We start from the raw sequence: 19,815 nt of genomic DNA on the forward strand, positions 1-19,815 counted from the left end.
CCTATTTGAGAGTGATGGGGGGGGGTGCATGTGGGCGCGGGTGTGTGCGTGTGCTGTCAAGACACCCACGGTGCCCCACCTCCCCCAGTGGAGGAGGGAGATCTTTATCTGGCCCCTAGGTGCTTCAGGAGTTTCAGAGTTTCTCACCAGCCTGTCTCTCCCTGTCCCCACCCCAGGCCTTGCCCCCTCCATCCTCTGCACAGGAAGTGGGCTGGCCCTGGGGTTTTAGTGTTTGCCGGCCTCCTCAGCCAGCTGCTACCTGGGCTGCCGGAGTGGAGGAGTGGAGGAGTCGGCGCAGGGCCCCAGGGAGATGGCTGCGGACCCAGCAGTGGAGAGATCCCAAAAGAGTGCGCTGCGGTCCCATGTCTCAGCCAGGTGACTTTGCCCTCACCCCTGCCCCTGTCTGGTTTCCGGGTACCTGGGTGCTCCCTCTTGTCCCTGCCATCAGCCCCTGGGCTGGAAGTGGTCATGGGACACTGTTGAGCTCTCACTTAGAGGCCCCAGGAGGTTTGGCCTGAACCCCCATCTCCCGGCTCTCCCATCCCCCAGCCCTATCTTGAAATCCCTCGAGGATGAAGTGGTCCTGATCTCATGGCTTTTGTCTTCTTGAGAAAAAAGCTGGTCCCTAGTTCTGGGCTATTCCTCCTTCCCAGCCCAACCCTGGGGAGGCTGGGGGCTGCTCTGGGATGAGGGGGCCTCCCAACCCAAAAGCGATGAGGAAAGAGACAGGAGGATGGGGAGGCGGGGAGGCGGGGAGGCCAGCTAAGCCCCAGAGGGCAGTGGGATGAGGGGTGGGGAGACACGCAAGCCCCCACCCAGCGGCTGTGGATGGCAGGGAAGCACCCCTGTGTAAAGTGCTCCTTGGGAGGCTGTGGGGTGGGAGAGGGTCGAGGGGGTCCTCTGAGACCTAGCCCTGAAATGGGGTTTCCTCCTCTCTGGGAGCCATGTGAGCAGGCAGGTCTGTAGGGTCTCCAGGCCCCACTGGAGGGGATGGGACTCCATTCCTGGGGCTCTCCTCTCTCCTGGGGGAATGAGGCCTCCCGCCCTGAACTGCTTTCGGAGCACCTCACAGATGGAGTGGCTGAGGGGCAGAGCCACCCCCTGGGGTCCCCTTCCTTACCCCACAGCTGGGGAGATGCTCCTGGAGGTAAACAACAAGCCCCCCACCCCTGTGTGTGGGGTGACCAGGAGGACGAGGGGAGATGGTGCCCATCAAGGCCAGCAGTCTGCATGCCGGCCTCCTGCCTCTGGTCCCCCTGAACCCCTCCGGGGCACCCCACGGCCCCCAGCATCAGCCCCGCGGCGGCAGTGGCGGGAAGTCAGGCAGTACTGACCCAGTTCAGCCCCCGCTCTGCCCCACTCTGGCCTGGGCGACAGGCTTACCGGCCTCGGCTCCTCCTCGTTTGAGAAAAGGAGTCATAATGGTACCTACTCCCAGGGCCGCTGTGGGGACTAAGTGAGCTGCTCTCTGCGGAGCGCTAGGGACTCAGGCACAGAGTGAGAGGCGAGTATTAGTCACCACCCCCGTCATCACCCCTGTCACCATCGTCATCCTCATTGTCATTATCATCTCCTCACTTGAAATCAGATGACAGGCTTTGAGTCCAGCTCTCTGGGCAGTGCTGAGCTCAGTCTTGGCATCTATGAAAGGGGGGTGACGACAGCCACCTTCCAGGGTTGCGGTGAGGACCTAATGAGTCAGTGAGCGCGGCTCTGCAGCTGTGAAAGGGCAGGCTGCGTGGGTGTACGTGAGAACCCGGGCCCCGCCGTGCTTGTACCCAGAGGTCCTGCTCCTTCTCCCTGAGGCTGGGCCCGTGGCCTTGAGCAGGATCCCTAACCTCCCTGAACCTCCTCAGTTCCTTGCTCTGCTGGGGTGGAGGGCGCAGCCCCGTGTGGGCTGGGGGCCCTCCCTGCCCCGACCAGCTCTGGCACAGCCCGTGCTCTCCTCTCCCTGCGCCCTCTGCAATCCTGATGTACATCGCGGCCCCTTTCTGCTGTGAGCGGCAGGGAACTCATTCTAGACCATGTTTCTGCTCTAGCCGGCTCGGCTCATGTCTGCGGGGGCTGTGGTTTCGCCTTGACCTTCCTGTGCTCTTGCATGCCTTTGCCCCGACCCTCCTACCCATCCTGAGGCTCGATACCAAGTCCCGCCCTGGGCATGGGGTTGCGGTGCTCACTGGTGCTGACCCGAGGTGACACCCTGCAGGAGATTGTTGGTGCCCATGCTAGAGGGCCATGACTGAGTGAGTGGGGGGGGGGTCCCTTGGGGGTCCCAACCCTGTGCCCTGTGCTGTGGAAAGAGGCAGTCAGCCCCTCACCCTGTACTCCTGCTGGGGAGCTCACCCTCCTGTGGGGATGGTGGGCCAGGCAAAGAGCCGAGAGGTACCTCCCTGGGCTCCTTCTCGAACCCCAGCCAGACCCCTGACAGTTGGCCTGCGCCCTTGCTGGGCCCTGACTCCTCAACTCCAGGACAAGGAGGCTATGGGCCTTACTTCTGAGGCCAGTGCCTGGGACAGGGTCTGGGCAGAGCCAGAGGGCGTGAGGAAACGTGTCCTGGGGGTGAGCGAGCAGCAGATGAAATCCTAGCCCTGCCTCTTCTGGGCACCTGACCTTGGCGGGTTAGGAGCCTCAGTTTCCTCATCTGTGTAAAGGGGACAATACAAGCACCCACCCCTCCCCAAGCTGCTGGGGAGAGAAGATGATGTAGTGTGTGTAAAGTGCTGGGCACAGTGTGAGTGCTCCGTACACCCCACGGGGATGGCCGTGAGGTAATCAGTACACATGGACTGACCATGTCAACCGACTCGGTGGGCGGGAAGGTACAGTCGGAGAAGCTACAGGAGCCCCTGCCTGGGCTCTGGGCGGTCTGCTCTGGCTCAGATCCCACATCTGCTTCTTACCAGCTGTGTGGCCTTGGCCAGTTACAGCACTGTGCCTCAGTTTCCCCATCTGAAAATGCAGATAATAAGAGTATCTCCAATGGATGTGCTTCTTGCTTCATTTAAAGAGTTTAAGACAGCCTGGCATCTAGGAGCCTCCTGATGCCAGTTTCAGGGGTGACTAGGGGGCAGCAGGGCCAAGAGGAGGCAAGCCCTAATCCTGGCTCTGCGCTGACTTCCCCACGTAGACTAGAGCAAATCTTTCCTTTCCCTGGGCTTCAGTTTCCTCAGCTTTTGAACAAGGGGTTGGGCTCGCTCAGGGAGAGCGAGTGTGTGACAGTGTCTGACAGAGTGTGGGTCCCCGAATCCCCGAAGGGAGGGAGTATGCATCGGCCCGAGGGGCCAGCAGGTGCAAAGCGCCGAGGCTGGCTGGTGCTGCTGGGTGGAGAGCAGACTGGGGCACCCTGAGAGGGGCAGGGTGCAGCCTGCCTCGGAGCAGTGAGGGACCTGGAGCAGGTGTTCACTTGTGCTTTCTTCCCCTCTTCCCCCCTCTAGGGCTCCCTTCCCCGGCTCCCACCCGTGGATATGATGGCAGCTCCTGCTCTGTCCTCCTGTCTGCCCCTCCTTGTCCTCTTCCTGCCCCTGGCCATCCTTCAGGCATCCTCAGTGGTGAATGGTGAGGACCCCGGCACCTGGACAGTTGTGCTTTCTCTTGGCAGGTGGACAAACCCCTGTCGGATCCCTTTCAGGACCCCTGCTTCAGGGCAGAGGCCCATCAGCTGGGGCAGGAGGCTGGGGAGGGAGGAGGCGAGGGCAATGGAACCAGAGATCAGGTGCACCACTTTCCCCCTTGGCCCATCTGTCCTGTCCCTGTTGCACCCCTGTGTCTCCTCCAGCCAAAGGAAGACGCTGGCTTTTCATGCCTGCCCTGCCTCGGCCTGCCTGAGGGACCTTGCAGGCACTGGGCTCAGTGTTGTCCTCTCTGAAATGGATCCACTGAGTTCTTTGCTGCCCACCTCCTCATCTGGCAGGCACAGGGTGCAGGGAGCAGGGAGCAGGGAGCTGGGTGGTGGGCGGGCCCCGGGGGTCCCTAGGTACCCCCCAGCCAGCAACTCATGCCTCGTCTTGTCAGCAGACACTTCCAAGCTCACATGCTTCTACAACTCAAAAGCCAACATCTCCTGCGTCTGGAGCTGGGATGGGGACCTTCAGGCCACATCCTGCAAGATCCACGCTCAGCCAGATAGACGGTAAGTGTGGGGGGTTGACCAGCAAAGCTGCAGTGTCTCACAATGGGGGGCTCTAATCACTGACATTTAGACTCTTAGAATTCTTTCTAATAGACTCCAAGATGCTGCACTTGAGAATTTGGATTGATAGGACCCACGGACTCTGGTATCACAGAAGCCTGGAAAACACAGGAGTTAGAAGTTTAGACTCCTGGAACCAGGGTGGGAGGGAGGAGTGGGGGTCCAGGCTTTGGTGGAGGGGCCGGGGTAGTTTGGGGGACACTGGGCTGTGAGACTCCTGGGCCATAGTTAGACTCGACATTAGAAGCACGCAGGGGGAAGAAAGAGGGCTCCCCAAGCTTTTTGAGAGACTCCTAGGGCAGCTGTGGGGACAGGGGCCTGGGGCATGGTTGGGAGCCTGGGGGCTGAGAGGGATTCAGGAATAGGGTTGCTGTGATCCAAATGTGGCAACAGCAAAGGTGGCTTGCAGTTTGGCTGTGGTCTTGGGTGGGTGGTGATTCCACAGGGTTCCAAAGGTTTCATCCAGCCTCATGGGAAGACTGGAGGGCTTTAGATGGGGAGGCCAACATGTCCTGGACTGCTTGTTTCTAGAAGATCACTGTGGCTACTGCGGGGCCAGGCTGGGCAGGGTAGAAAGAGGCGCTGGTGATGGGAAGTGGAGCAGGTGGGGAATGGGTGCCTCTCCCGAGGTTGGCATAGAGCCCGGCGCAGGCTGGTCTTGCTGCTGCGGGGGCCATCCCGAGGGCCAGCTCTGGGGGTCCCTCCCTTTGTCCTAAGGAGTTTCTTTTGCCTTGACAGGCCTTGGAACAAATCCTGTGAGCTGCTCCCTATGCGACCGGCATTCTGGGCCTGTTACCTGATCCTCGGATCCCCAGATGTGAGTAGTGGGAGCCAAGAAGAGAGCTCAGGGTGCAGAGGGGTGTCCTTCCAGGGGCAGAGCTGGGGCCCAGTGAGCTCAGTGGCTTTGGCTCTGGGCTGCAGCACAGGGGGCTGCCCCGGGGGCAAGAGAGGTGGGAGGAAGAAGAGCAGTGTCCAAAGGCCAGAGTTCAGACTGATGGTGTGGAGGAGGGTATCTGTGGTGCAAGGGGCTCAGCTATTTGGCCTCTTCTCCCCCATCTTCTCCCATGCTATTTGGGTCCTGTGACACTTCTGCACTCCTCATCAGGTTGGGGAGCGCCCACCAATAACACCCTCCTCCGACTCTTCCAAGGTCTTGGCAAGTGCAGGGCAGTGTGGGCTTAAAAGCGTGGATCCTGGAGCTGGCCTGGGTGCCAGCCCTGGCTCCATTGTCACAGCAGCTTGGTGACACTGGGCAAGTGCTGAGTCCCAGGCTTCCCTTCTCGAAATGGCAATAACGATGGCACCTGTGTCATAGTGTTCTGTGGGTTAAAGCACCTGACGTGCCACCCACCACAGAGCATGCACTTGACTTTATGGCCTGTGGATCCCTATGACTTTGTGGGTGGGCACCAGCGTTATCCTCTTCTTCCCAATGAGGAAACAGGCCCAGAGAGGTGCTGCCAGTGAGGGGCAGAGCTGGGATTGAACCCTCTAGATGGGTGTGCAGCCGTGTCCATGCGGGTGGGCAGCACATTACCATCTGTTACGCCCTGCTTGGCAGCGGCGGGCAGCAGGGATGCCCACACCACAAGTTCCAGCCATCATCAGCTCATACCCATTTGTAAGTGGCAGGAGGATGTGGAGATGGGCTCACATGGCGGGGCTGATTCAGGCGCAGCCTCTGGAACCAGTCCCTGCAAGGTCTGCAGGGGGTCTGGCTTCAGAACCTGTCCCCACCGGTTCCTAGCTGTGTGACCTCAGGCACATCCCTTGCCACTCTGAGCTTCAGTCTTCTCAGACAGGGTGTCTGTCTCGTAGGGTGTTGAGGGAATTAAATGAGACAACATGTGTCCAGCACGCAGAAGTGCCTGGCATGGAGGACAAAGCATTCCTGGCACCTCTATGATCTATGACCTTAGCAAGACCTACCATTATTATCTGGAAGCATCAGCCCCCCGCACCCCCAGCAGCTGAGGGAGGCAGGGGCAGGCCCCCAGCAGTGGGGAGATGGGAACTACACCCAGCTCAGGTTCAAGGTGTGCTCATGGTGGGCCCTGGGGTGGCCCAGACAGACTGTGCCTGGGCCCTGGGTCAGGCGTCACGGCCCCGGCCTGCAGTCTCCGTAGGGCAGTGGCTGCAGAGGCCTGGGTTTGAATCCGGACTCTGCTGCTGACCGGATGCATAACTTTGAGTTTTTCCCCTGCCGTAGGAGGACGGATGGCTCGAAGAATCAGCCAGACAAGTGTCTGGGGCACCCGAGCCGTGCCTGCCCACAGGGGATGCTCTACACATGACCATTTCCTTCCCCAAAAGTCAGGGTTGGGGTGGTGGGGGAGGGGAAGCTTTCACCCTCAAAGCTGGTGCACAGGTAGTTTTCTCGGGGGCTCATCTGGCTCGCACACCTTTGCGCTGGGGGGCTCCCTCCCTCCCACGGCAGCTCACTTCACCTCAGGCCCCGGAACATTCAGCTGTCTGTCTCTGCAAGTGAAGTCTCAGGGGCAGGTGGCCATCAGCCATGCGCAGTCTCCCACGGGTTGTGTCCGGCTGCTTTCACAGGAGGCAACGACTTGTGACCGAGACCGTTTGACCTGCAAAGCTAGAAATATTTACTCTCTGCACCCCCTCACAGGAAAACTTGGGCGACCCCGCCTTGGCGGGTGGGGCTGGTCGAGGGGCTCCACATTTGCTTCGGTCTTGGCCTCCCCCGGCCTCCCCACCCTCCATCCCTACCTCATCCCTCCCTTGCAGGCTCAGAGTCTGACCTCAGCGGACGTTGTCGGCATGAGCGTGATGTGCCATGATGGGGAGAGGTGGAGGATACTGATGACCCAGGACTTCAAGCCCTTTGAGAACCGTGAGTGAGGAATTGGGCAGGGGTGGGGGGGGGTTGGGGGGGACCAGAGCGGGCTGGGAGCCTCCCACCCTGCCTTGCCCTCTGGGATCCTCCCTGTCCTGGTCTCTCTCTGTACCCACGTGTGACCTCTGGCTGTCCGCTGCCCTCGGAATGTAGTCCTGGCTCCTTACCCTGGCATTCAAGGCTCAGGAGCTGGCCCTGGCTTCCCAATCTAGCATTCCTGCTCTCGTGGCCTATATTGCTGCCACAACCAAAGGCCGGCTCTCTGAATTCAGCTTGCCCAACCATGCCTCTGAGCCCTTGTACTTGCCGGTGCCACAGCCGGGAAGGCTCCTCCTGCCAGGAAAGTTGGTACTCACCCTTCAAGGCTCAGGGAAGAGTCTCCTCCTCCAGGAAGCCTTCCCAGACTCTCCCAGTCCCTTGTACCTCCTTCTTCAGGGTATTTATCTTCTTTCAGGGTTCTCACTGCCTGATTATGGCTATAGCACATTTCCCTTACTGGGCTGTGATATCCCTGAGGGCAGAGTGTCTGTCATCCCTATGTCTCTACTCAAAGTAGCCAGCACCAGGCCTTCACGGGGCTGTGCTCTGGGAGGGTTTTCTGAGTGACTGGGTGCCCAGCTCCATCCCCAGGCCGTGGAGGCCATCTCTCAGGAAGACAGGGCAAGACCTAGGCAGGGCTTTCAATGCAGCCCTGCCCTAACTGAATGGGATCTGCCCAGCAGATCATTTTTGCCCAGCGAGAATGGGGAAAATTGGTGAACTGCAGACCCGGGTTGTAGTAAGGAGTCTGTGAGCCAGACACAGAAGCTGCTTAGCACACGCTCAGTAGACATTTACTTAGTGTTATTCGTCTAGTTCTACAGAGTTCCAGAATTCTAAAAACTTAGGTCTGTTTAATGTCAGGATCATAAAATCTTATAATCCCATAAGATCACTGAAATTCAATTAAATTACATGAGATGATCCTGAGAGATGTTAAAGCTCTCAGATCCATTCTGGATGCAGAGAACAGCTGCCTTATCTTTTGTTTGTTTGTTTTTTTTTTTTAATACAGCAGATACTTAATCTAGGACGTGTCAGGTAGTGTTCCAGGCACCAAGGTTACAAAAGAACACACAGTCCCTGCCCTCAGCGAGCTCACGCTCTGGTGGGGGAGACAGAAAATGAAAAAAAGAGCCCCAAATAGATGTTTGACATGTCAGGTGGTACAAGTGCTGGGCAGGAAAATAAAATAGGTGTGTGTGTTGGGGGGGCAGGTAGAGAGCTGTGGATGGTGGGTGGGAGAAGGGTTCTGCAAGCAGGTGAGGATCCCTGGGGGTAGGGCACCTGGGAGGGAGAAAGAGCAGGTGCGAAGGTAGTGGTGGGAGCCCTTCTGAGCTTCATCCCCTTAGCATCGTGACCCAGCGTCCCCCAAGCTCGCTGTCCCTTCCTCTCTCCTGCCTCCAGTTCGCCTGATGGCTCCCAATGGCCTCCAAGTCGCCGACGTCGGGACTCACAAATGTAACATAACCTGGAAAGTCCCTCAGTCCTCCCACTACATCAAAAGATACCTGGAGTTCGAGGCTCGGAAGAGGTCCCCAGGCCACAGCTGGGAGGTGAGCGCACCACCCGGCCCCACCTGCCCCGGCCCCTCCCTCCTGTCCTGGTCACCCTGTCCATCCTTCACTCCGCAAGGCCACAGCAGCCCCAGGCAGCCCCAGCCACTCCTCTGTACTGGCATCTCCAGCCTCCTCTCCTGGGATGTGCCCCCCCACAACCTGGGGGTCCTAGCTGGAGGTGGGGGGTGCCAGGCTGGCCCCGGGGCAGGATTTTACATAGCCACGAGGCAGGTGATTGGCCTCAGAGATCTCAGGGGCCCTGGGAAGCCACCTCTCCAGTGTGGTCCACATCCCCCAGGGTCTCCCACTTCCCCAATCACTGTTCTCCTGTATTTGCTCGCTCAATACTTACTGAATATTTACTACCTGCTGGGTGCTGACTGGGCGCTGGGTACTGGGGAAGTGGGTGGAAGGCAAAACTGGGAGCTTCCTGTGCTCAGGAAGCCCACATGGAGGGGAGTGGGAGACGGTCTGCAGAGGCGGAGATTGGAGACTATGGGACATTGATACATGCTATCAAAGGAAATGAAATGGGATTGCACATTTGGGGGGGCCTGGGACAGGCTGCTTGGGACCCAGGGAGCCTTGTGAGATCTGAGGCTTAAGAAGGAGCCGACCCTGCACAGATCTGGGGGACGGTTTCCCAAGCAGAGGAGACAGATGCTGTCGAGACAAGACGTGCACTGTGTGTCTGAGGAATGAGGGGAAGAAAGCAAAAAGAGTGACCCAGTGGTGGGAGAGGTCTCTGGGAAAATGCTCTTTCTGGTTAGAGCGTAGCAGAGTTGGGAGCACAGAGACCAGAGCCTGAGCCTCGGGAAGGGCAGAGGGGAGAAGGGGAAGTGTCCAGAACTGGTTCCGCAGGTGGAACCAGCAGGTTGGCAGCTGGGTTTGGTGCCTGGGGGATGAGTGAGGGGCTCAGGATGCCCTTGTGGTTGGGGGCCCCAGCACTGAGTAGTCAGGGAGCCTATGTAGGATTGTCGAGGAGACTGGCTGGGGGAAGAGGGTGGCTGGGAGGGGAGCGGGAGGAAGGTACTACTGCTCACCTCCCAGTCACCCTGCCATGGGAAGGGAGGCGGCCACGGGGACCCCTCTGCTCTGACAGCTCCCCCCGCCCGTCTCTGCCCCAGGAGGCCTCCCTGATGGCCCTCAGGCAGAACCAGCAATGGATTTCCCTAGAGACACTCACTCCAGACACCATGTATGAATTTCAAGTGCGGGTCAGGGCCCAGAGAGGCAGCCACAAGACTTGGAGCCCCTGGAGTCAGCCCTTGGCCTTCAGGACGAGGCCTGCCGGTACCAGTGGGCAGAAGGGGTGGGACGGAGCTCAGGTGGGAGGGGGTGGCTGGGGTGTGACCTGGGGCAGCTGGTGGGGGAGGCCTGAGGGTGGGGGGTACAGGGCTCACTTGCTATTGTTAGCTCACTCAATGTGACCCTGCAGGGGGAGCAGTGTGGTCAAGGAGGGGGGGGCTGCTCGCACCTGGAAGCCTCAGTTTTCTCATCTGTAAAAAGTGGGTACTGTGCTCCCTGGCAGGGTGACTGTGATGAGGCACGCAATTCCCCCTTGTCAGCCTGACACACGGCTGGTCTGCTGGGTCAGCCGGGACCTGCGAAGGCCTTGCTTGGGTCAGGGGTCAGCCTGTGCCTGGGCACCAGGGCCTAACCCTTCTCCTTGCTTCTCCTCCCACCCCTGGGCAGCCCGAGGGAAGCAGTCTCTGCACTTTCCTTGGTTCGGCCACATCATCATGGGTGTCACCGGTGCCTTTGGCTTTATCATCTTGGTCTACTTGTTGGTCAACTGCCAGTACATTGGGCCATGGTAAGATCCCTCCCTGCCTGCCCCTTCATGCTCTCATCTGACATGCACGCACCCCCTGCCAGGCCAGGCTCTGGGCCCAGCCCCCTGCTCCGACACACAGTGCTCCCTCGGCCTTCCCCCAAGTCCTCCCTGCCTAACGTCTGGCCTTTCCTGTCACCCATCCTCAAAGATGGAACCCCATGGAACCAGCCTGAGGGGAGCCAGGGAAGGAGAGCCCCATGGAGGCCCTGCCCAGAGCATTACTCTTGGGCATGGAGGATGTGTGTGTGTGGGCACGTGTGTGTATGCGTGTGGGCACGTGTCAACTGTCGCTGTGTGTGTGTGTGTGTCCTCATGGATCTCTCTAGGTCCCGGCATTCATTCGTTTATTCCTTTATTTGTTGAGCCCCAGCTCAGTGCCAGGCCTGGCGCCGAGTGCTGGGAATATGGGGGCAAGCCACACGCATGTGGTTCCACCTTCATGGAGCTCACGGTCCCGTGGGAGAAGGAGGATGTCTATTAATCATACAAAAATACAATGACACACCATAGTAGGATGGTAACGGAAGGTACCAGTGGACTGGAAGCAGACAACGGGAGAGGAACCTTGGTTGAGGGGTGGCTGGCAGAAGCATGCCCAAGGGAGTGACGATTCCCTGGAAATCTGGAGGACTAAGCAGGCAGATGGAGGGGACGGGGAGTGCACCCCCAACAGAAGAAACAGGGTGTGCAAAGGCCCTACATGGGAAGGAGTAAAGAGCAGGACAGCGGCTGAGGTGTGGCTGGAGACCAGAAGGGGGTGAGGAGAGGGCTGACCTGAGTCTGAACATCTAGGGGGGCAGCCAGGCTTTCTGGGGCCTTGAGGCCAGGACCGCATTTTGAGGCAGGTGCATACAGAGACCAAGGCACTCAGCTTGACAAGTGGAGCATGGGCTCGAATGCAGCCCCCCACTCACTCCACCCATAAAACCAGGTGCCCTTGGGCAGTGCACTGCCTGAACCACCATCCATGACAGCCTGGACTAGGAGACCCACAGTCTGGCCTGTCTCCTATCTCCCTCCTCCTGGTTCTCTCTAGCCCAGACACCTGGCTCTGTGTGGCCCCTGACCACTCTGGCTGCTGTGGTCCCCCACCCCACATCCTTCTCTAGCACAGCCCTCTGCTTTTTGTTTCCACAGAATGAATGGTCATGTTGCACAGGTGGTTCATGTTGGTCTCCTCGTTAGAATGTCAGCTCCTTGAGATCAGGGACCTTCTCTGTCTGCCATCCTTGTGTCCCCAGGACCCAGCCCAGTACCCCCCATTACGGGGCATCCGCTTGATGCTGATCCAGCAGATGGCTGTGGACTGGCTCTGTGCCCTACCTTCAGGGCTGCGGGGCGCTGGCAGGACACCGGGGCCCCCTTCCAACTCATCCTCCTCCCCTCCCCCCCTCCCCTGTTCAGGCTTAAGAAGGTTCTGAAGTGCCACATTCCAGACCCCTCGGAGTTCTTTTCCCAGCTGAAGTCAGAGCACGGAGGAGATTTCCAGGTAGGAGTCGGGACGGAGGGTGGGCAGAGGTGTGAGTGGGTGGTGGTGGCACAGGAGTCCACTGGCACTTCTGTGTTTTTTTAAGATTTGTTTTATTTATTCAAGAGAGACCCAGAGAGAGAGGCAGAGACACAGGCAGAGGGAGAAGCAGGGTCCCTGCAGGGAGCCCGATGTGGGACTTGATCCCGGGTCTCCAGGATCTCGCCCTGAGCTGAAAGCAGACGCTCACCCCTGAGCCACCCAGGGGCCCCTGAGGTTTGCGCTTCGTAAAAGGAGACAGATCCTGAAGTGAGCGGCCCCTGGGCTGGGTGTGGGCCCGTTTGCCAGCTCTGGCCCCAGCCCTCTCTGGCTGAATGGTGCCCCCAGCTGAGCCTGGCTGCCCGGGCTCTCGTCCGGCTCTGGGCCTCCTGGCTGTGTGGCCTTGGGCACGTTGTAGAACCTCTCTGTTCTGAGTCCTCACTTGTCAAATGCGGAGGGAAATAGCGTTACTGGCGTGGGCCTGAGTGCACCACCCGGCACACGGTGAGTGCTCAAGGGGCCTGAGCAGGAGTCGCCGTCACCAGGCTGGGCTGACCCAGAGGGACTTGCCAGCTCTCCCCGTCCCACCGTCTTCGCGGGCAGTGCTGTCTCCTGTCCTGCTGCAAAAATCGTCTAAACGAGCTCCATACCTTCTCCCCAATGGTAACAAGTCCAAGCCACTTCTCATCAATCGAAGCAGATTCACTGGAAAAGCGCCGGCCCAGATAGTAGTAACACTCTGAACCCCACTTCAACCTCAGTTGTCTCGCCGCCCTGAGCCCACACTTGCTTCAGGAAGGAAGTGTTGAGGGGGAACGGGGTTGTGGTGGGCTGCTTCTAGCACCCTCCCCTCCCCAGGCTCTCTAGATGGGGCGGAGGATGAGGTAGGGGTGGAGGGAGGACGGGCGGAGTGCTGAGGGACTGGAAAGCCAGACTTGGGCCCAAGCTTTAGAGTCTTCTACTATGACTGATCAGGGCTCCTTCTGGAATTCTTTGGAAAGCTCCCAAGATTGGGGATGGCTCTCCTACAGCTCTCTTGATGTGGGGGAATGTATCTCCTTAGATTCTTCCTAAGGCCCTAGAGGTGGTGAGCTCCCTGTCAACAGAGGCATTTAAGCAAGCCTCGGCTGACTCTCTGTCAGAAGCAGAGCAGAAGGGATTCCTGGCTGGAGGCTGCATTAGATGCATCCTTAGTCCTCTTCTGGGGTGAAGTCTTTCTGATTTTATGGGACTAGGACATTTTGAAGGGGAGTGTGTTCCTTCCTGAGAGGTGCAAACCACTCCATGTTCCTATGGTCTCGATGCTTGCCCCAGACCGAGGGTGTGGGAGGGGCTATCCCAAGAAGCCCTGGGGGTACACAATGCAGTTGGGGGTCAGGGAGGCAAGGGGGACCCCACCCTCTCCTCTGCATCTGAGTGGGAGGCCTGCTCCTCTCTCCTACCCCAGGGCCTCTGGCTACCAGGCCACAGGCCCACCACCCTGCCCCAGGACGTGGGCGTATGCGTGCCAGTGTGTGAGTGAGTGGGAAGGGGGTCAGTTTCCTCTTGAGCCCCCCTCCCACCCCACTTCAGGGCACTGTGGACAGAGGCCCAGGACCAGGAAGTGGCTGACCGCACACACCTCAGAGGGGGGCTGGCAAGGCCCTGGCACACCAGGGGGGGTCACGGGCCTGGCCTCCCCCTGTTCCTGGCTGCGTCTCAGCACTGCTGCCCAGCCCTGCCCTCCGCCACGGCCCCTTCTAGGGCCAGACTGCCCGCTGCCCCCACCCCTGACCTGCACCCTGTCCCTCTCTTCCCAGCCCACTGGGCACCGGAGTGTAGGAGCCGTCGGGCCTGGTCCCTGTGCTCAGGGTCCCGCAGCCTAGGTGCTGAGGGCTCCCAGGACAAAGGGCTGTTAGGGTTCTCAGACGCACCCCCTGCGGCCCCCGTCACACCACCCTGACGGCCTGCTGTCCCTTGGGTAGCCTGCATTTCACCCCACAGCCTGCGCTTTGCCCCATATCCTGCATCTCACTCCACACCCTGCACTTCACCCCACAGCCTGCATTTTACCCGAAGCCTGCATTTTACCCCATAGCCTGCATTTCACCCCACAACCTATGTTTCACCCCACAGCCTGTATTTCACCCATTTCACCTCACAGCCTGCACTTCACCCCACAGCCTGCATTTTACCCCACAGCCTGCACTTCACCCCACAGCCGCGTTTCACCCCACAGCCACGTTTCACCCCGCAGCCTGCGTTTCACCCTACAGCCTGCGTTTCACCCCACAGCCTGCATTTGTACCCCATTCCACCTTCATTCTCTTACTTGACATCTTCCTGCTGGCTCACAGTAGGGAAGTTAGGAAAGAGGTTGTGGAATTGAGGTCGAGAGAGGCACAGTGGCCTGCCCGGGGTCACACAGTTAGGGAGGGCCGGGGCCAAAGCCGGAGCCCCAGTTCTCCCTGCTCCAGATTCCGGAGCAACTGGCAAGCGCTCTCTTGTCTCCTCGGAGGGCAAGGGCGCACGTGGCGGGTTGGGGCCACGGGCACGGGGTGGGAGAGGAGACTCTCAGGACCATCGGTCCCCACCGGAGATTTGTTCACGGCAGCCTGGGCCGGAGCTTGGCTGTGCGATCAGTGCCCCGGCATGTCCCCCTTGGGCATCTGCGGAGGGAACAAAACGTACCCCAGAGCCCTTTCTGTGCTGATTTGTACACTCGTGCCCGCCCCCGCCAGACGCATGAGGGTTCTCCCCTCGGCCTCTCCCCTCTGCCGGGAGCCTAGAGCAGTGCGGGGCTCCCAATAGGGGCTCCACCGACAGTTACTCCCGGAAACAACACCCGGCCCCCCCACCTCCCCGCACCTCCAGTAACTGCACGCTCCCGGGGCTGACCCAGAGCGTCCCCCAAGCCACTTAGTGGGTGGAGGGGTGGGGTATGGTCAGGGAGGCCTGCCTGGAGGTAGCCGCCCAGAGTAGACTGTAGTTAGGAGTTGTTGCTGAGAGTCTGAGGGACGCATCCCGCTCACCTTCCGACTGCTCTTTCTCCCGGCAGAAGTGGCTCTCCTCGCCCTTCCCCTCGTCCTCCTTCAGCCCCAACACCCAGGCACCCGAGATCTCCCCACTGGAGGTGCTGGACCGGGATGCCAAGGCCACACAGCTGCTTCTGCTACAGCAGGAGAAGGTGCCCTCAGCCTCAACCGAGACCAGCGGCCACTCGCTCACCAGCTGCTTCACCAACCAGGGTTACTTCTTCTTCCACCTCCCTGATGCTCTGGAGATTGAGGCCTGCCAGGTGTACTTCACCTATGACCCCTGTGCAGAAGAGCTCGAGGAGGGCGGGCCTGGGGCACCCGAGGGGTCTCTGCCCCCACCCCAGCTGCCTCTGCCAGGGGAGGACGATGCCTACTGCACCTTTCCCCCTGGGGATGACCTGCTGCTCTTCTCTCCTGGGCTCCTGGGTGGCCCGGGCTCCCCAGACACTGCCCTGGGGGGCGCTGGGGCTCGGGAAGAGAAGCTACTCCCCTCTCTGCCGGAGGGAGTTCCCAGAGACTGGGCCCCCCAGCCCCTGAGCCCTCCCACCCCAGGAGTGCCTGACTCCATGGATATCCAGTCACCCCTGGAGCACGCACTGGGAGAAGCAAGAGAGGGGGTCCCAGCCCCTGGCCCCAGGGAGGGGGTGGGCTTCCCCTGGGCTACCTTTCCCAGTGGGGGCCAGCTCAGGGCCCCTACCTCCTGCCTGACTCTGAACCCCGATGCCTACCTGTCCCTCCAAGAGCTGCAGGATCAGGACCCAGCTCACTTGGTATAGAGGGACAACCAGGCAGGTCACATCCGGACGTCTTTGCCCAGGGGGCCCCCACCCAGCCCTTCACACTCCGGACGTCTCTGCCCAGGGGGCCCCCACCTAGCCCTTCATACTCCGCTATTCACTTCCAAACCATAATTGCTGCTCACTGGTCCTGTGGCCCAAGTCAAGAACTGCAGCAGGTGGGGGTGCTGTGACTCCCCCTCCCCCTTCAGTCATAGAGTCCCACGGCTTTTCCTCTGAGGCCTCATCTCTCCTCTCCAGCCCTGCAAGTACTCTTCAGGGAGCATTCTCTGGGGTTCTCCAGGGATCTTCACGGGGTCCTCCTCGCTGGGGGCTTCCTGCCCCAGGCCCATCCCCTTTCACCCCTATCCATGGTAGCCAGAGTGCTCTCTCTGAACCACAACTATGGCTCTGCTGCCCCTTGTTTAAAACCCTGCCATGGCTCCCCACTGCCCTCAGCACCACTTCTTGGCTGGGCTCTTGCCCCTCTGGCATCATGTTGGGACATTCTCCTCCGGAACCCTCCCAATGGTCCTACTGAGCCACCAGCAGCTCCCTCATGCACCCAATCTTTGCACACGCTGCTCCTTGTACCTGCGGTGCCCCCTCCTCTCTCATCTAGGTGACACTCCCCTTACATCTCAAGTGTCCTGCTTCCCTTAGAGGGAAACACTGCCTCCATTAACGTGTCCCCACTTCGAGATTCAGTGCTGGTGGGACAAGTTCTCAGGGTCACGGGATGGCTAGATAAAGAGGCCCTGTCACTTCACCCTTGGGATCTTTTGTGACCTCAGAATACTTAGCGACTGCATCCTTAACCACTGCAGCCCAAGTATGGACGCGAATGTCGGAAGGAAAGTGGGACACTGGCTCTGGATCTTTCCATAGCGGTTCCACAGATTCATAAGGCATGCTGCTGGAAAGCAAACCTCTCCTAGTGGCAGGTCTGATGCTGTCACAGGGGGTCTAGACTGCTGTTGGGGGGACCTCTTCTGCACCCTCTACTGGAGGATCTCTTCAGCAGCTCAGGGGCTGACACACCACCTCCAGAAGGGCAACTCTGCTCACTGCACTTGACACAGTGTGCTTGGCACCCATCCTACTCCCTGGATGAATTAATGAACTATCTGGAGCCATAGGTGCTTGGACTCCCTGTGCACAGCTGCCTCCACACAGGGGACAGCATCCCCTTCTAAGGGCAAGACTCAGGTCGAGCCCCGTGCTCACTAGGTGCCAGCATGGCCATTCCAGCAAGAGGCTCATCCCCTTACATGGCAATCCTGCCCCCAAGACAAACATAGACAACGCAGCTGCCCCCTTCCTCCTGGGTGCTCCCTACCACCTCTCCATTTCCCTTCCCATCGTCCCTGGCACAGATCACCCCTGCGAGGCCTGTCACACCCTCCTCCCAGACCAGGCACCAGAGGCGCCCATACTTATAGGCCCTGCTCCTACCTGGTTGGGCACCAACGCAAGCCCACCCATCAGCTGACAAGCAGCCTACAGGCCGGCTTAGAACAGAAGCTCTGCCCAATCAGAGAGGCCCGGCCTGAAGTGGCCAATCAGATTGCTCTCAGTCTTGGGGCTGAGCTCAGGGAAGGAGGGAAGGCCCTGGGAGCAGGTGCTCGAAGAGAAGGTGCTCAGAGAAGCCTGGGGTGGAGGCCTTCAGCCCCATTAGCAGAGGGGCATTGGGCCCTGCTACAGAGACTCCTCCTGCCACTGGGGCTACCAACTGTTCACTCAAGATTCTTGTTTTCCTTATGTCTGAAATAAACTCCCCTTTCCTGAGGTTGTCTGGGTCTTGGATCCTTCCCACCACAGAGCTTAATTACCTGGGCATCTCACTTCCCATCTCCTGCCATTCGATGCCATGTGTGCTGGGCCACCAAGCTCCTCAGTCCTGGCCTGAGCATCAGACCCCAAGCTCCGTGCCCGGGGAAACTGTGAAACCTCCCTGCGGGTCAGTTTCCACTTTGAAGAGTTCTTGGGGGCAGTTACATTTCTCAAGCCTCGGTCATTTGTGTTAGACATATTGTCAATGACCTGTGTATGCAATCTCTGTTATTGTTTACTTAATATTTTTTCTTCAAATCCATTCACTTTTTTGTTTAAATACTTTTATTTAAGGAAAACTCTTTGTATTACTTCTGTAAATGGAAAAGCTGATATTCACTATGAATAAAAGAGAACTGTAAAAAGTGAATACAATAAACTGTAAAAGTGAATACAATGTCACAATTCATTGTCTGCTGGAAGTCCGCTCTCTTAGTTTACAGGGGGCATTACCAAGTGTTGGGAGGCTGTTGAAGACATGACATGCCAGTACCAAACAGTGAGAAAGCAAAAAGATTGGGGCGCCTGGGTGGCTCAGTGGTTGTCATCCCCCGGGTCCTGGGATCCAGTCCCACATTGGACTCCCTGCTGGGAGCCTGCTTCTCCCCCTGCCTGTGTATCTGCCTCTCTCTGTGTGTCTCTTGTGAATAAATAAATAAAATCTTTAAGAAAAGAGAAAAAAGAAAAAGCAAAAAGATTGTAAAAGGAATATCTTTTTCACTAGTAAGAGTCAGGTCTATCTCATTTTGTGTCTAGGCACCATCTGACATGGTCTCATGGGAAAATACAAATAAAATATATAAAACATAATTGATATGTATATTTACTATAATATAAATTAATATAATATAAACAGAATATAAAATAAATATAAATAAAATGAGTATATATATATAAATTTTAGTTCTTCAGTGCCTTTGACTCTGAATAGTTGGGCCAGGGATCCCTGGGTGGCGCAGCGGTTCGGCGCGTGCCTTTGGCCCAGGGCGGGATCCTGGAGACCTGGGATCGAATCCCACGTCGGGCTCCCGGTGCATGGAGCCTGCTTCTCCCTCCGCCTGTGTGTCTGCCTCTCTCTCTCTCTCTCTCTGTGACTATCATAAAAAAAAAAAAATGAATAGTTGGGCCAGATCATAGATGGCAGTATCTGGTATTCATAAAACTGCACCTGTGGCAGACATCACTAATCAATCGCAACCCACTCATGGCAGACATTGCAGACTGATCACGGCTGTCCTTCCTGCAGTCTGAGTACAGCTTTACACCCTGTAGGCAGGTCCTGATTGATCATAGCTGACTCTTGGCAACATATCTGGTCCATATCATCCCTCATCCCCCTTCCACAGTGGAGGGGCTTCTCTTCCCAGACCCTGATTTTCCAGACAGGGTAAACTGAGGCTGAAGTGTTGAAGGCTGGAAAGCTGAGTGGGGCCTATGAACAGGCATATCTAGAGAACCCAGCCATCCCCACCATGTCAGACGAGAGACTTGAGCTGGTGGTGAGCAGAATGAGGGGTTGCTTACCCCAGGTGGACTGATGGGCCAGAAGCCACAGCGTGACAAGTCCGGGGTGGATTAGAGTTTATGCCTCGGGAGATGGGGCCAAGGAAGGAGCAGCTGGTGGGGGCAGAAAGGGTGAAGCAAAGACAGTCCTGCCTGGGTCAGATTGCAGGGAGAAGAGCGGTACCAGCTGGGGACCAGGCAGCCGAGGGCCCCAGGAGATCTGTCAGGTGCAGAGTGGGAAGCAGGAGGCATCCGGGGCAGATCAGGGGATAAGACAAAAGGAGGGAGAGGAGGGCAGGCCTTCCAGCCTCTCACATCTCCAATTTCGTTTAAATATTTAATTTAAATTCATCTTAATTAACATATAGTGTACTAGTTTCAGAGGTAGAACCCAGTGATTCATCAGTTGCATATAACACCCAGGGATCATTGTGTCATGTGCCCTCCTTAATGCCCGTCACCCACTTACCACATCCCCCCACCCACCTCCCCTCCAGTGACCCTCAGTTTGTTTCCCAGAGTTAAGAGTCTCTCATGGTTTGTCTCCCTCTCTGTTTTCCTTATTTTATTTTTCTTTCCTGTCCCCTATGTTCATGTTTTCTTTCTTAAATTCCACAGATGAGTGAGATCATGTGATAATTGTCTTTCTCTGATTGACTTGTTTCGCTTAGCACAATACCCTCTAGTTCCATCCACGT

The 19,815-nt window shown here is 58.1% G+C and overlaps 1 protein-coding gene across 2 annotated transcripts; it reads left to right on the forward strand.

Annotated features, from left to right (window-relative positions):
• Positions 1–252: 252 nt before the first annotated feature.
• On the forward strand, positions 253–18,006 carry IL2RB (interleukin 2 receptor subunit beta). Of its 2 annotated transcripts, none has more exons than XM_041754211.1 (10): positions 253–375; positions 3,435–3,555; positions 4,012–4,129; positions 4,928–5,006; positions 6,938–7,043; positions 8,493–8,641; positions 9,772–9,937; positions 10,340–10,460; positions 11,886–11,970; positions 15,026–18,006. In XM_041754211.1, exons 2-10 carry the CDS (start codon positions 3,465–3,467, stop codon positions 15,779–15,781), a joined length of 1,671 nt encoding a protein of 556 aa, XP_041610145.1. In that variant the 5' UTR covers positions 253–375; positions 3,435–3,464; the 3' UTR covers positions 15,782–18,006. The 2 variants fall into 2 exon arrangements, with proteins under 2 accessions (XP_041610145.1, XP_041610146.1); XM_041754212.1 differs by having other exon boundaries at positions 4,015–4,129.
• Positions 18,007–19,815: the final 1,809 nt, after the last annotated feature.

The sequence above is a fragment of the Vulpes lagopus genome, chromosome 5 (assembly GCF_018345385.1).
Source record: "Vulpes lagopus strain Blue_001 chromosome 5, ASM1834538v1, whole genome shotgun sequence".
NCBI classification, from domain to species: domain Eukaryota; kingdom Metazoa; phylum Chordata; class Mammalia; order Carnivora; family Canidae; genus Vulpes; species Vulpes lagopus.

Excerpts from the sequence above, each read along its gene's own strand:
- IL2RB (XM_041754211.1), top strand. The coding sequence starts at position 3,465 with ATGATGGCAGCTCCTGCTCTGTCCTCCTGTCTGCCCCTCCTTGTCCTC. Across the intron at positions 9,938-10,339 it reads CTTCAGGACGAGGCCTGCCG|CCCGAGGGAAGCAGTCTCTG; the intron begins GTACCAGTGGGC and ends ACCCCTGGGCAG. Across the intron at positions 11,971-15,025 it reads AGCACGGAGGAGATTTCCAG|AAGTGGCTCTCCTCGCCCTT; the intron begins GTAGGAGTCGGG and ends TTCTCCCGGCAG.